This window comes from Calonectris borealis, chromosome 25, assembly GCF_964195595.1.
Source record: "Calonectris borealis chromosome 25, bCalBor7.hap1.2, whole genome shotgun sequence".
Classification (NCBI taxonomy): domain Eukaryota; kingdom Metazoa; phylum Chordata; class Aves; order Procellariiformes; family Procellariidae; genus Calonectris; species Calonectris borealis.
The window spans coordinates 5,233,010-5,246,370 of NC_134336.1; the positions used below are offsets into that span (position 1 = coordinate 5,233,010).

The 13,361-nt window shown below is 58.9% G+C and overlaps 3 protein-coding genes across 4 annotated transcripts; 1 reads left to right on the forward strand and 2 right to left on the reverse strand.

The window, feature by feature from the left end:
* The first annotated feature begins 281 nt into the window (after positions 1-281).
* Positions 282-7,671, forward strand: TAF12 (TATA-box binding protein associated factor 12). 2 transcript variants are annotated; one of them, XM_075173611.1, is made up of 7 exons: positions 282-378; positions 1,612-1,758; positions 3,608-3,859; positions 5,037-5,114; positions 5,417-5,531; positions 5,946-6,034; positions 7,199-7,671. In XM_075173611.1, the coding sequence occupies exons 2-7, from the start codon at positions 1,690-1,692 to the stop codon at positions 7,232-7,234; spliced, it is 639 nt and encodes a 212-aa protein (XP_075029712.1). In that variant the 5' UTR covers positions 282-378; positions 1,612-1,689; the 3' UTR covers positions 7,235-7,671. The 2 variants fall into 2 exon arrangements, with proteins under 2 accessions (XP_075029712.1, XP_075029711.1); XM_075173610.1 differs by having other exon boundaries at positions 286-378; positions 1,219-1,758.
* Positions 7,672-8,312: 641 nt separating this feature from the next.
* On the reverse strand, positions 8,313-10,248 carry LOC142092935 (ras-related protein Rab-39B-like). The gene is made up of 2 exons (XM_075173612.1): positions 10,034-10,248; positions 8,313-9,269 (listed from the first exon to the last, which is right to left on the reverse strand). The coding sequence occupies exons 1-2, from the start codon at positions 10,246-10,248 to the stop codon at positions 8,837-8,839; spliced, it is 648 nt and encodes a 215-aa protein (XP_075029713.1). The 3' UTR covers positions 8,313-8,836.
* Positions 10,249-10,613: 365 nt separating this feature from the next.
* LOC142092932 (ras-related protein Rab-42-like) lies at positions 10,614-13,296 on the reverse strand. The gene is made up of 2 exons (XM_075173609.1): positions 11,985-13,296; positions 10,614-11,214 (listed from the first exon to the last, which is right to left on the reverse strand). Exons 1-2 carry the CDS (start codon positions 12,233-12,235, stop codon positions 10,797-10,799), a joined length of 669 nt encoding a protein of 222 aa, XP_075029710.1. The 5' UTR covers positions 12,236-13,296; the 3' UTR covers positions 10,614-10,796.
* Positions 13,297-13,361: the final 65 nt, after the last annotated feature.

The following is a 13,361-nucleotide window of genomic DNA, read 5'->3' on the forward strand; positions in this document are numbered from 1 at the left end:
CTACCGAGCTCACGGCGAGTTCCGCATCTCCCCCGAAGTACAGCGCCTGGATACCTGTTCTTCCCCTCTTTCTCCCCGATTTTCACTGTCTTTTTCCGCCATTTCTGCGCGTTTTCCCCCCAAAACCGCCGTTTCTCGCCTCTCTGACACCCAAGCCATATGCAAATAACGCGGGGCATGCTGGGGCATCTCCCCCGCCGCACCCCCACCGAGGCCCCGTTGGCGGGCGCATGCGCAACTCGTCTCCCTCCCGATTGGCGGGGCTGGTAAGCGTTTCCGGGTTGGCGGCAAGGCGGTGCCCCCGGAAGGGCTCGGTGTGCGCGGCGGAGGGAGCGCAGCCGGCGGCGGTGCCTCGGTCCGCCCGCGGGTCATGGGGAGGTACGGGCCGGCGCGGGGGTCCGGCTGCTTTACACCCGCTTTTACAGCCTAAAATACGGAGGGGCGCGGGAGGGAGCCCGGCGGTGGGCGCGGCAGGCCGTACCCCGCCGCTCCCCGGGCCGGGCCTGGAGCCGGTGTTCAAACCCCCGCCCGTGGGGCGGTCAGGGGCGCGGGGGCGGGGGGGAGGCGGCCCCGGGGCCTGAGGGGCGACCCCCGCAGCGCTGACAGGCGTCAGCTCCGGGCGGCTGTCGGTGACCTTGGCTCTTCCCGACGGTTTTGGAAACGTTTTGCACGGGGAGGTTTCGTTCGCTCCCGTAGTGGCGTTCCCCGTGGGCAGTCGTGGGGGCTGGTGACCTCTTTAAGCTGGTGGTTGGAAAAAAAAACCCTCTTCGAGCGGCGTGCGTGGAGCTGTTGCCTCCCTAGGTGCCAAGTGTCGGTGCTTCGGGGGTAAAAGGCGAAGCTGGAAGCTGTGCGCCGAGGAGGAGGGAGGATTGGGTGACCCTTCAGCATCTGCAAACACATCCCGGGGGAAAACCAGGACTTTCTTACTCGTCCCCTTTTAGCAGGTGCACCTGATGGATAAGGGCTTGTAACAGATGCTTCCTCTAGCAGCGTAAGGGAGGGGTTTGTCTCACATTTATAATAACTAAAGCAAAACCCAAGAACTTTCCCAATTTTCTCTATTAGCAATAAAGAAACACCCGGACCGGACGGTCCTTTGCAAACCTATTTAAATATTTGGTGAAAATCGTTATGTCTTAACGGAAGTGGGAACCCCCTGAGCACTCCAGGGAATGTGCTGAAGGTTTGTTTGGCTTTTAACGTAGACTTTAATTACAGCTGTAATCCTGCGCTGTAGTACCAGTGCTTAATGAGGTCCAGCGGTGCTAATTGCGACCACCAGACCTATTCCTGCTGCGGAGGGAAGCTGCTGTTGCAGAGGTCCGGGCTCACCTGCACGTCGCTGCTGATAGCAGATATCAAGATATTCTGTCTTCTGACAGAAAAATGGAATTTGGCCAAATTTCTACTCCCGCTTCAGGATCCTGGGAGGTGCCTCGTCCTCTGCAGCGGCGTACGCTCGCCTGCTGCTCACGACTGCATAATATCTTCTGGTAGATAAACCTTCTTGCGCCGTAGTGAGGACAACACGCGCTCTCTTGCGGGAAACTGTTTCCTCTCGCGATCTTACGATAGAATGGGTGATACGAAAAATATCTGGTATTCCTGTAGGAATGAGAGTTATATGGAAGAGGAGGAAGCGAGAGTAGGTTAACGCTGACTGCTGACGTACTGGGAAGGCTTTGGAAAATGGCCTCTCCGTTCGCTGGCCCCACAGCGGTTGCTGATGTAATTAAAGATCTAGACACTCAGATAGCTGTAAGTAAACCGCCGGGGCTTGCCACGGGGCCAGCATGCGGGATTTGTCCTGGGAATCTGTGTATCCCGTTAGTTTTGTGTTTGGTGATCTTAACGGCACGCGAAGGGTGCGATAAGATCCGCAAATAAATGAACAAAACGACTTTATGCTAATAAAGTGCATTCTGCCCAAGGATTTTGGAGCTTTCTCCCCTGCATGGTGGGTAAGAATTCCTGCTTTGTGGATTTGCAAACTGAGGCACGGGGGTGAGCAGCCTGAGATCAGCCTAAGCTAAAACCAAGACTAGCACACTGAAGTCCCTCCTGATCTTGTGCTGAGCTCCTTGTCCAGAAATGCTATCTGAGGGGTTTTAGGGTGTGAATGTAATGGGTTTTCCATCATTAACTATTTAAAATTGACCTAGGAATTTGCTGAGGGTGCTACAGAAACATGTCTTGGATGTAAATTCTCCTAAAAGGGCTCCGTGTCTAGGTGCGGCAGTGCATGAGTGTGCCTTGGAATGAAGCACTAAAGCAGCTGCTTCTAAGTACTTCTAAGTCCTCCTGTGTGATTTCTGGTTTGTGTTTTGGTATGAATTAATCCAAACTAACAAAGCTTGCCCTGATGAGGGGAAAAGGTCTGTTTGTAGCTCAGGTACAAATACTTTGTTTGCTCACTTTGTATGCGAACGTGCTGTAAAGCTGTTTAAACAAACTCTCTTCTTCTCTTGTAAGTAAGTTCACTCTGAAGCGCTCGGGCTTTTCAGAAAAGGCGCCTGCTCTCAGCAGCTGCTTCTCACCCGTCTCCGGGCCCAACAGCAGCTGCTGCAGCCGCGGCGCGAGGGGATTTTACACCAAACTGTTCATTAAATGCTCATTTCCCGTGACGGACCTGTCACTGCTGCCCACACCGCTTGTGGGGGCGGAAGGCCCAGGGTTTGGCCGAGTTTCCTTTCACGGAGCAGTGAGGACAGAGCAGAACTTCATTGAGCCTGGATTTTAGAGCCTTCCAGCCATGAAATATAGCAGTTGCCAGTCAGTCCGTGTGTTAGCTCCGTGGCCAATAACCTGAATAACTTCAGGCACCGAAGGGAGAACCTGGAAGATCTGAGTAACCAGTTAAGCCGCTGCAACCCACTTCTGGTTCACCGTTAACAGCTCAGTAAATTTGACTTCATTTACTGTGGCTGTCGGTTGCCCGGTGTGGGAAGAACAAATCGAAGGGGTGGGTGTGCGCCTGTGTTTCTCTGTCACGTTACCTCTGAGTACCCCGACTTGTGCTCTCAGAAACGAAAACGAGGGATCGCTGCGGGTCAGGCTTGAAGTGTGGTGTTGCCCAAAACGAGACCTCCCCCCTGCGGCAGACACCCAAGGGAGCTCCTTCTTCTCAGGCCCGTGGAGGTGAAGACTCAAACGCTGCGCCTGCCGTTCCCCTGCATTGCTGCCGCGGGAGCAAGCCGTGTCCTTTAGTTAAATCTTCTTTGCGTGGTCTCTTCCTCGAAGCTGTTTATTGTCCAAGTGAAATGTGTTCAGAGAGGCCCTGGCCGGAGGGTGAGGGGTGGACGCGCGCGTGGGATTCAGCCCGAGGAACGAGCAGGCGGGTCGGGGCCGGTGCAGAGCTGCTGCCTCTCAGCAGCGCGCTGCCTGCAGCCGCCGTGCTTCTCGTGGCAGACTTCATATTCCATATGCCAGGGAATGTTTTCTCTTCTTCCAAACGTTGCTCTTCCCTTCTTGCTGCATCCAGAGAGACCCGATCTTCTATAAACCTCTGGGCCCCGTCAGGACGCTGTGGTTTACTCTGGACAAAGACCGATCGCCCCGTTGAATTCCTTCTCTCTTTGCTAACTGCGGCTTTCGTTTCCTTTTCCAGTTGATTGGTTTGGGTCCCCACAACCCCAAGAAGAAGCAGGACCTAGATAAGCTTTATGATCTAAAAGCTAAAGCCCAACAGATTATGAACCAGTTTGGCCCTTCTACCTTGATCAACCTCTCCAACTTCTCCTCGATAAAGCCGGAACCAGCCAGCACTCCCCCGCAGAGCTCCATGGCCAACAGCACCACCGTGGCAAAGATGCCTGGGACGCCCAGCGGAGGGGGACGGCTCAGTCCTGAAAGCAACCAGGTAATTTCATCCCCGGCTTTAGGACAACGGGGGAGATGCTGAGACCTGCCCATGGCTTAATTCCTTTCCTTCCTAAAGCTGCCAGCAAAAATGTGATGTCTATTAAAGTATCAGTTACTGAGTGAGCAAACATCTTCACGCGTCTCTTCTCTCCCAGGCACTTTCAGGCTTGATGGGGTGTGGACGCTGTAGGTATAGAGGTTTTTTCAGTCTCAGGAAAATGTATATTGGGATGTGATTGGGAAATTCTTTTAAAATGTCGTTCAGATGGGAGAAATAAAAGTGCAGGTTTGTAGCCTTCGTCTTACTGGGGTGGTGCGAGAGGCAGCATCGCTGCCAGGAGCTGCTGACTTGCGTGTTTGCTTGTTGTGGCGTGGAGTCTTTGACGTGCATAAAATACGCTGCTGCCCAGCAAGTGCTGCAGGAACGCACGCTGATCTCTTTGCGGGCTGCACTGGCGCCGTGACCTCTCTGGGAAGTGTCCGAGTCCCCCGACACAAACACCCGCAGAGCAGTTCCACCCTTGGTGTAAGAGAACCAGGAAGGGTGGGAATGTCCCGCGTGTGTCTGGTTCATCTGACCAGGCTGACGGATCGGTGCTGATAACTTTCCTCCATTTCCTACAAGACTAAGTGTCCTGCTGTTGTTCAGCAGCAGTAAATTTCTGCTCCCTGCCATGTTTGGGCTGACGGGGCGCTGCCTTCTGCCCTAGAATAACCCAGCCCTCGCATATCTCTCTGTTTTCCATTTGAAACACTAAAGCTGATAAGCCCTAGAGCCACGGGAATACTTCCTTTGTGCCCTGAGCACAAATTTAGTCCCTGATTTATGGCTTGCACTTGCTGTCTGCCTCTTAAGACTTCTAGTTTTGCCTTTGTCCCCTCTTGCCAGCAGCCTTGCTTCAGCCTGTGGCATTTTAATGCCAGTTTAGTGCAGGAGACTGACTTATCCTGGCCTGCTGCATTCCACTTTCTGTTCAGAGCAACCACTGGTGCTTGAAAATAACTCCTTAACACCTGATATTTCTTATCTCTGCCATTCCTGAACTGATAGGCTGTGTCAACACGTGTGACTTGGGCCTCCTCGGGGGGGGGGTAGCGGGGAGGAGGTCTTTTGTGGCTGTGCTGCGTGGGCTAAAGTAGGGCAGTAAATTGTTCCTCTTCTCCCACACGCTCAGGTTTTAACCAAGAAGAAATTGCAGGACCTGGTGCGTGAGGTGGATCCGAACGAGCAGCTGGATGAAGATGTGGAGGAAGTAGGTACCAATCCATGGCAGGGGCTGCAAAAAGAGCTAATCTGGGATTTTTCACGAACCGGTGGCCCCTTGTCCAAGGCAGGGAGGGTTGGTTCGTGTAACACTGCCGTATTCTCATGTTCGCTGCAGCCTTCAGCCATCCGCATCTGTTTCTACGTCCCAGTGTCGAGAAGGGTTTTAAAACAGCAATTGTAGCAAATGCCTTTGAAATTCTAGCTTCTGCGCGTTCATTTTCATACTTTCTGCATAATTTCAGCTGCTCGGTACTGATAAGACTGGTTGTTGTCCTTGTTCTGCCCCAGATGCTGTTGCAGATCGCCGATGATTTCATAGAGAGCGTGGTGACGGCTGCCTGCCAGCTTGCACGGCATCGCAAGTCAAACACCCTGGAAGTGAAAGACGTCCAGTTACATCTTGGTGAGTGATTTATTTTTTTTTTCCCCTCTCAGCTGAGAGCTGGGCGCACGCCCTGAAGTCAGGGCATGGCCGCGGTGTTGGGCTGGAGACCTGTGAGTAGCTACAGATTCGTTGCTACTTAATAGTGCCTTATTAATCAGGGTGTCTGCCCCTAACCCTCCCCTCTCCAAATTTTGCAGTTGTGCAGTTTGTAGCTGTCCATCAGCCTGTGTTGGAAGGTCCCTAGCAGAAGGACTGCGTCTTTACCACGTTTAATGCTGTGCAGCCCTCCGCTACTCCGCTTTTGTGAAGCTTTTATAGCTGCGGATCACCAGCACGTCTCTAGCTCTGGCTCCAGACGTGTTCGTGATGACGAGGCCGCTCTTGCGGCGGGTGGTTTGGGTAGAGCGTGCTGACCTGCGCTCTCTCTTCCAGAGCGTCAGTGGAACATGTGGATCCCGGGCTTTGGTTCTGAAGAAATCAGGCCCTACAAAAAAGCCTGCACTACAGAAGCTCACAAACAGGTAAGGAGCCCTCAGTAACGCCGAGAATCGCGTGGTAGAAGCCTGATACGGGGAGGGTGATCTTGGACTCCTGGCACGACGTGAATTTGTAGCCTCTTCCAAGCGGTTTGGACTTGAAATAACTTCCAGAGTCTCCTCGCCTGTTTGTGCAGAGAGGATTGAGGTTGCTCTGGCCCCTCTGTGAGGGTGCAGTGCTGGCTGTGCCCTAAGAGAAGCAGCGGTGCTCGCTGTCTGAAGGGCAGCCCAGCTTGGAAGGGTTAAAAAACAGCTGAGAGCTGCAGCCAGTAACTTGTCAGCTGCGCCCTTGCAAATCGTGTGCTCCGTCTTTGTGCAGAAGAGACCGAAAACACACTGCTAACTCCTCTGGTTCGGTAGAAAATCCATACCCAGGCTGGGGGGTTAAATGCTGGCGTAGCCCCTCGAACCGCTCCAGGAGTCTGGATGTTCCAGGTGAACCGCAGGGCTCTTTGTCAGGCTGTGGCTCGAGTTCCTGGGGCCATTTTACGTCTGTAGCCCAACGCCGCTCTGGGGTATTTTGTGAGCAGTGTACGGCACCTCCTGCGTCTGTGTGTCGGGGTCGGGACTCGGGGCCGTGCGAATTTAAAGAGCTGCAAAAAGCCTAAAGGCCTGGGACGGTGCAGCAGAGAGCACACCGTTGGCCTGGGATTTCAGCTGTAGGTTGGAGCTGAGCTGCTCTGGGTTTTTTTTTTTTCCCCTTAATTTTGCTTTAACTGAATTGGGCCATCGCTTTTGAAGCGTAAGGTCAGAGCCGGGGAAGGAGCTGCCCTGCAGGAGCCGCTGGAGTTCGTGGTGATATTGCGTCTCCCCTCCTGAAGCTCCCGCAGCAGCTGCTGGGCAGAGAGAGAGGAGGCCTTGAGGAGGGGTTTGATCCCCGCTGTTTAACCCCCTTGCCCCTCACTGGCGTCGGTCTCTCACTTGCCAGCCCCGGGTGTCGAGGAGAGGAGCACAGACGCTTTCTTTTCCTCTGGCTCCAGCTTGGGACCACATTAAGATTCAAACGGACTTGAAAGACCTGTGTGGAAACAAGTCAGGCAGTGTCCTGGGAGAACCAGAGATACCTTGTTCCTGCATGGCTACAGGTTGTTTTGCAGTAACCTTGTCTGAGACGCTCGGCTTCCCACGTTTTTCTCTTTCTTCTTACAGAGAATGGCACTGATTCGCAAAACTACCAAGAAATAGCCCCTGGGAAGAGCCGGGAGAAGACGCCGGTGCGTTTTGGGATATCTGCCTCTCCACTGAAGCCTCCACGATGCCATCCCTGGGATATTTTTTTTAATGCTTTACAGAGAAGCATATATTTTTTATTAACGGTGCAGCAATATCTTGACTTTATGAGGAGATCTGCCAAAAACATTCTACGCCCCCTTCCTCATCCCCCTAAGAGTGCAACGTATCTCAAAACAAAGACTTTTATTTGTGACTTGAAAGTGGTTTATCGTATAAGTGATTATCCAAGGGACAGAGCATTTGATCTTGTGTGGGACAGTATTAGAAGCATCTGTAGAGGTTTTTGTTTCCTCCTTCCTGCCCCTACCTGCTCCAGTACTTTGTAATGTCAGTGTTTATATAAATACTTGCGTTTGTTTTACATGAATAAAGAAATTATTAAGCTAAAACCGTGGCACAGTCTTGTGCTCTTCAAACAGCCCGCAGAGGAATTGCAGGTGAAATGGGTTGCCTGGTTTCTTACGTGCGGTGCTGTTCTGGTAAGAGATCTCCTGCCCCGGGGTTTAAAGTGAGTGGAAGGGTTCGGCCGGCCTCTGCCGCGCTGATAGGGCTCGGCAGGCGGCTTCCCCTCTTTACGTCCAGCCCAGGGCGAGTAGTTTGCCCATTGCTTGGATATTTGGACCGTTAGGAGTGGGACACGGAGACTGAGGACAAGAAATCGAGGTGGTCCTGGTTCTCTCCTTGCCTGGGACACGAAGAAAGGCCGCGTCCCCCTGCCTGCTCTGCTCGGTCTGCGTCAGAGAAGCCGCGGGTGCCGTTTTGTCGGGGCGAAGAGGGAGCCGGCAGCTCTGCGACCCCCCGGGCGCAACAGGGAGGCTCCTGTGCTGGGGCCCTCGGCCTCCCGCTACCAACCGGGAAACCGCCTTGGCTCAAATAATTCAGAAACCGGGACGGGCTCTCTCCTCCTCTCACGTAAGCGCCGGCTAAAGAGCCTGGGGAATGCGATAAATGCGCGCAGCCTCGCGGGCGAGGCCGGTCTGACGGCGCTCGGGGCGGAGGGAAGCTGCTCCTGCACCGCAGCCGTGCTGCGCTGCTGCCGGGGGGGACGCGGAGTCGTTCACCGGCTGCTCCGGCTCGGGGTACCGGGAGGAGCTGCCGTTCAAACCAGACCGCCTTGTCCTCCCGAGCGTGGAGGAGACCCCAGCTCTGAGCCAACGGGTTGGGTAGCAAAAGGGGGTTTCGGATCAACACTGATCTGAGGTGGGACCTGGGGGAGCAGGGGGGAGCAGCGTTCCTCCCCTGGGGGTGGGGATGGCCTTGTAGAAAGGGGTTCGGAGCGAGAATAAGGGAACGGGGGTGACACCCGCCTCCCTGCAGACCGCTGCCCCGTCCTGCCTGGGGACTTCACCCATCCCGCGGGCAGCCTCGGCGCTGGCCGCTTCCCCTTCCCCAGGAAAACACGGGCAGGCAGAGAGGTGAAGAGGGGGGGTTTAATGCGCCCTTGCAGTCGCTCGCTGCTCCCGGCTGCTCCATCTCTGCCTCACCTCTGCATCGCGGTGGGCAGAGCCCGGCGTGTCCCAGCCCCGCCGGGGCAGGCTGCCGGTGGCCCCAGCTCTAGCACGAGCATCTCTTCTGCTTCTCTTCCTTCTCCGGCGTCCGAGCCTTGAGCGGTGCCGGCAGCGGGACGCTGCTCTTCACCCCGTCCCACGCCTCGGTGGGAGCCAGCCGCCCCGTTTGCAGTGCCTGGTAGATGGCCAACGTCAGCATCTGGAAAGCCTGGACCACGTTGTTGGCGTCCTTGGCCGAGGTCTCTACGTACTGCACCCCCAGCGAGGCTGCCAGCTTCTCTGCCTCCCTCCTGCCCACCCGCCGCTGCCCTGCCAGGTCGCTCTTGTGCCCCACCAGCAAGAAGACGATGCGGAACGGCTGGACCGTGTCCGTCACCTCCCGGTGCCACTGCCGGACGCTCTCGAAGGACGCGCGGTTGGTGAGGTCGAAGAGCAGCATCCCCCCGGCCGAGTTGCGGTAGTAGGAGCGAGTCACGGACCTGGGGTGCAAGAGAAACGGGGTGAGCGGCCCCCGGGGCTCCCCTGTGCCGCCTTGGGCAGCGTCTCCCCAGCCTTGTCCTGCCCCCCCGCAACTGGCACAATGGTCCCAAGCCACCGTGTGAGGGAGGGGAATCGGCCCTTTTGCTGTATCAGCAAGTGGTCCAGGCAGCTCTGTCCCTGCTCGGCCACCAAAGCTCATCCGTCCCCTGCAGCCACATCCCCGGTGCTCTCCCATCCCCTGCAGCCACGTCCCCGGTGCTCTCCCATCCCCCGCAGCCACAAGCCGCCATGCTCCCGTCCCCCACAGCCACGTCCCCCAGGTCCCCTGTCCCCAGCAGCCAGCCCGGCCGGCGGCGGGCAGCCCCGGCAGTGAGGTGTGAAGGCTCCTGGCAGCTGAGCTGAGGAAGCCGCTTTGCCCAGCTCCCGGTGGGCTCCCAGCCTCTTCCCCCAGCCCTCTGCAGCTGGTGGGGCAGAGGGGGGGTCCTGTACCCCCTTTGGAGCTGGAGCGAGGGCTTACAAGGGCTCCTTTCCCTGGGGACACCCTTGGCTTTGGCTCATCTGGGTCCCTGCAGCCCACCCGGTGCTGGGCATCGCGGTTCCTCACCCATGGGGCTCCCCCCAGCAAAGGGACTGGTGGGAGCACAGCCCCATCCAGGACCTCCCCAGGGTTGGGATCACAACATCCCACCAGCACCCAAAAATCCAGAGGGGACACCCAGGTCCATCCCCCCCCTCCCCACCCCATGGTCAGAGCCGGACCCACCTGAACCGCTCCTGCCCGGCCGTATCCCAGAACTGCAGCTTCACCCGCAGCCCCGGCTCCAGCTCCACGAACTGGACGTAGAAGTCCACCCCCACCGTCTGGTTGACGGCGTCCAAGAAGACGCCCTCGGTGAAGCGCCGCAGCAGCGAGGATTTCCCCACCGTCGAGTCCCCCAGCATGATCACCCGGAACTGGTATTGCCACCGCGGCTCCATCGGCACCGCCGCCGTCTGCTGGGACCCGCCGCCCCCGCGCCGGGCGCATGTACGGGCAGGCAGCGCCGGGCGCCTCCGCTCCTCCACCCAGGAGGCGTTCCCGCCCGCCGTGGGTGCTGGGTGGCCCCTTGGGAGCCCCTTTGCTCCCTTTACCTTGGATCCATCCAGCACTCGGGGGGTGCCTGCTGCCGTTTTCCCGGGGGGTGGCACTGGGACATGAGGCCCATCAAGTGACACGGCCACGTGCAGATGTGGAGGGGGGTGTTACCCCACCAGGGACCCCCCTCAAAGCAGAGCATCCCCCATGTCATGGGTTGAGCACGGTGGCGTGTCCCTGCCAGGGGTCCGGCACTCGGCCGAGCCTTTATTTAGTGCAGAAAAGCCTCAAGTTTATTAAAAACAATCCCGCGGGAAAGTAGTATTTTTTCAGAGCCCCCAAATTAAGGCTTGAAATAAACCCGAGCCAGGGTGGGGACCCCCCCAGTCACCCGGGGGGCTGCAGGGCGGAGAAAGAAACATCCCCGTGGGTGGAGGGTCCCCTGTCCCCGTCAGCACCGGCAGCGCTCCCGGGGCTCCCCCCGCGCCGGGGGCCGGCGGCGGCTCTGGCTGGGGATGAGCCTGATGCCACCGCCGCAGCCCCGGTGAGGGGCGAGAGCCCCCCGCCCCAGCGCCCGCTGGATGCCCCCCGCCAGCGTCTGGAAGGCCAGCTCCACGTTGAGGTTGCTGCGGGCCGAGGTCTCCACGAAGGCCATGCCCAGGCTGGCGGCCAGGTGCCCGGCCTCCTCCGCCGACACGGCTCGCTCGGCCGCCAGGTCACACTTGTGGCCCACCAGGACGAAGGCGGGGGGCCGGTCCCCCGCGGCTTCGCGGTACCACTCGGGGACGTGCTCGAAGGACGCCCGGTTGGTGAGGTCGAACACCAGCAGCACCCCCGCCGCGCTCCGGTAGAAGGATCTGGTGATGGACCTGGGCACAGCGGGAGGGGTTTCGGGGGGCACCCTGGCACCCACCAGCCCGTGCACCCACTTCCCCGGCACGGGGCTTGGGGGATTTTTGGGTCCCAGCTGTGACCTCGGGAGCAGGAAGGGGAAACCTGCCTGGACCATCTGCACCCCAATTTTCTGTTCAGCATCCCCACCCCAGACTGGGGGGCTCCACAGGAGAACTGTGGGGTTTTGCAGGGGCTCAGGGGTCCCTCCACTCCCCCCCCCCCTCCCCAGCCTGGGGTGCAGTGGGGATGGGGCAGCACCCATGGGTGGATGAGCACTGGGCAGGAACAAGGCACCTCCAGATAAACCCTGGGGCCCCCAAAAGGCTCCCAAGGGTGGGGGCAGCACGGGACCCCCACTCCAGCCGCAGCACCCGGCTCTTCAGCCCGTTGCGCCCCATTTGAGCCTCTTTCACGCTCCCAGGAGCTCCTGGCTCCAGCCTGATGCAGTCGGGAAGGAAATCACCCATCCCGCCGGCAACCCAGGACCAGCACCCCAGGACCAGCACCCCAGGACCAGCACCCAGCCCTGCTCCCTTGGCCACCCCCCCAAAACCAGCTCTGGCTTTGCTGCAAGCTCAGCACAAGGTTGCAACGGCCCCTAAAGCGTCACCGTCCCCGGGAGCCGTTGCTGCCCGTCCCTGCACGCCCAGCCAGGGACTTTACACCCACCCCGGGGTTGGGGGGGGGACGATTCAGCTGGGTGCTGGGGTCCCACATGGGGGCTGTGTCCCCGTCCCCGTCTCACCTGAACCTCTCCTGGCCGGCCGTGTCCCAGAGCTGCAGCTTGGCCTTGCCGGCGGGCGGCAGCGGGACGGTGCGGCTGTAAAACTCCACGCCGACGGTGGGGCAGGGGGTGGCCGCCCCCCGCCCCGCACCCTCCGCGAAGCAACGCAGCAGCGACGACTTCCCCACGGCCGCGTCCCCCAGCACGATGACGCGGAACTGGTAGTGTCCCCCGGGGTCGGGGTCCTGGGGGGGCTCCGTCACCGTCCCCATGCCGGTGGCTGTGCCCGGTGAGGCCAGATTCACCGTCCCCAAGCTGGGCAGACCCTGACCTGGCCGGGCTTTGCTGTGCTGGTGGCGCCGGCGCCAGGTCTCCACCCTTGTCCCCACCCCGCAGCACCTTCCCTGGGGACAGGGACAGCTCCAGCCTCGCAGTCACCCGGGTGGACAAACAAACCATCCCGGGGAGGAGGGAGAAGCTGCCGGCTCCGTCCTCGTCCTCCCATCCCGGGGACACTGTGTTTGGCGTTGTCACGTCAGCTCTGTCCCGCTGGCTGGTTTTGGTGACAAAGACGGGGACAGCCAGGCTGCGTGAACACGCAGAGGGGCTGGTGCCCCCGAGGAAGCCAAAATCCTGGGAGAGCTGGGAGGGACGAGCTCCGTAGGAAAGGGGGTCTCGAGTCCCCACAGGGAGAAGGGAAGAGGGGTCAGAGGCACCGACGCCGCGTCCCCCGGACAAAGGTGCTCTGCGAACAGCCCGGGTCACCCGCAGCGGCGCGGGGACTTTGCCACGGCCCGGCCCTCCCCCTCCTGAGGGCTGTGCCGAGACGGGGAATAACTCGAACAGCTCTGGGGCCGTTCCCACCTGCAATTTGTTCTCCATCGTGAGAAAAGGGGTGACTGGAGCCGCCAGGGCTCGAGCAGAGGATGCTGGCTACCTTGTAGGACGCTGCCTTTCCCTGGGCAGGAGCCGTTCCGTGCAGCTCCATGACTTTCCTGCGCTCCCAGGGCCCCACCGCCCGGCGCTGCGGAGGGAGGGAAGGGCGCTGCGCCAGCTCCGGGAAAGCAGAAGAGCAGCTCCTGATCCAGGCAGCCCTGGTGCGCCAAGGGCTTCCCCATCAGCTCCCTCGGGCGGGAACGCAGTGTTCTGAGCAGCACTAATTTGCACAGAAAAAGAATAAAGACGCACCGATTTGCAGGAGGAAAAAGTACATCCAAGAGCACGTCCCGTCACGCAGCAGCTGCCTGGAGTTCCAGCCCAGCGGTACCAACAGGAGCTCACCCCGCAGGACCGGTAACCTCAGGTGGGAGAAGCCGCTCAGATTTCACGAGTTTAGTCTCACCCTCAGCACCCGGCAGGGTCGGGCTTCACCCCAGAGCAACGCATCCCAAACACGAG

Coding starts and splice junctions, on each gene's coding strand:
- TAF12 (XM_075173611.1), top strand. CDS start 1,690: ATGGCCTCTCCGTTCGCTGGCCCCACAGCGGTTGCTGATGTAATTAAA. Junction 5,115..5,416: donor TGGATGAAGATGTGGAGGAA/GTAGGTACCAAT, acceptor GTTCTGCCCCAG/ATGCTGTTGCAGATCGCCGA. Junction 5,532..5,945: donor AGACGTCCAGTTACATCTTG/GTGAGTGATTTA, acceptor TCTCTCTTCCAG/AGCGTCAGTGGAACATGTGG.
- LOC142092935 (XM_075173612.1), bottom strand. CDS start 10,248: ATGGAGCCGCGGTGGCAATACCAGTTCCGGGTGATCATGCTGGGGGAC. Junction 9,270..10,033: donor GCCGGGCAGGAGCGGTTCAG/GTGGGTCCGGCT, acceptor CTTGCACCCCAG/GTCCGTGACTCGCTCCTACT.
- LOC142092932 (XM_075173609.1), bottom strand. CDS start 12,235: ATGGGGACGGTGACGGAGCCCCCCCAGGACCCCGACCCCGGGGGACAC. Junction 11,215..11,984: donor GCCGGCCAGGAGAGGTTCAG/GTGAGACGGGGA, acceptor CGCTGTGCCCAG/GTCCATCACCAGATCCTTCT.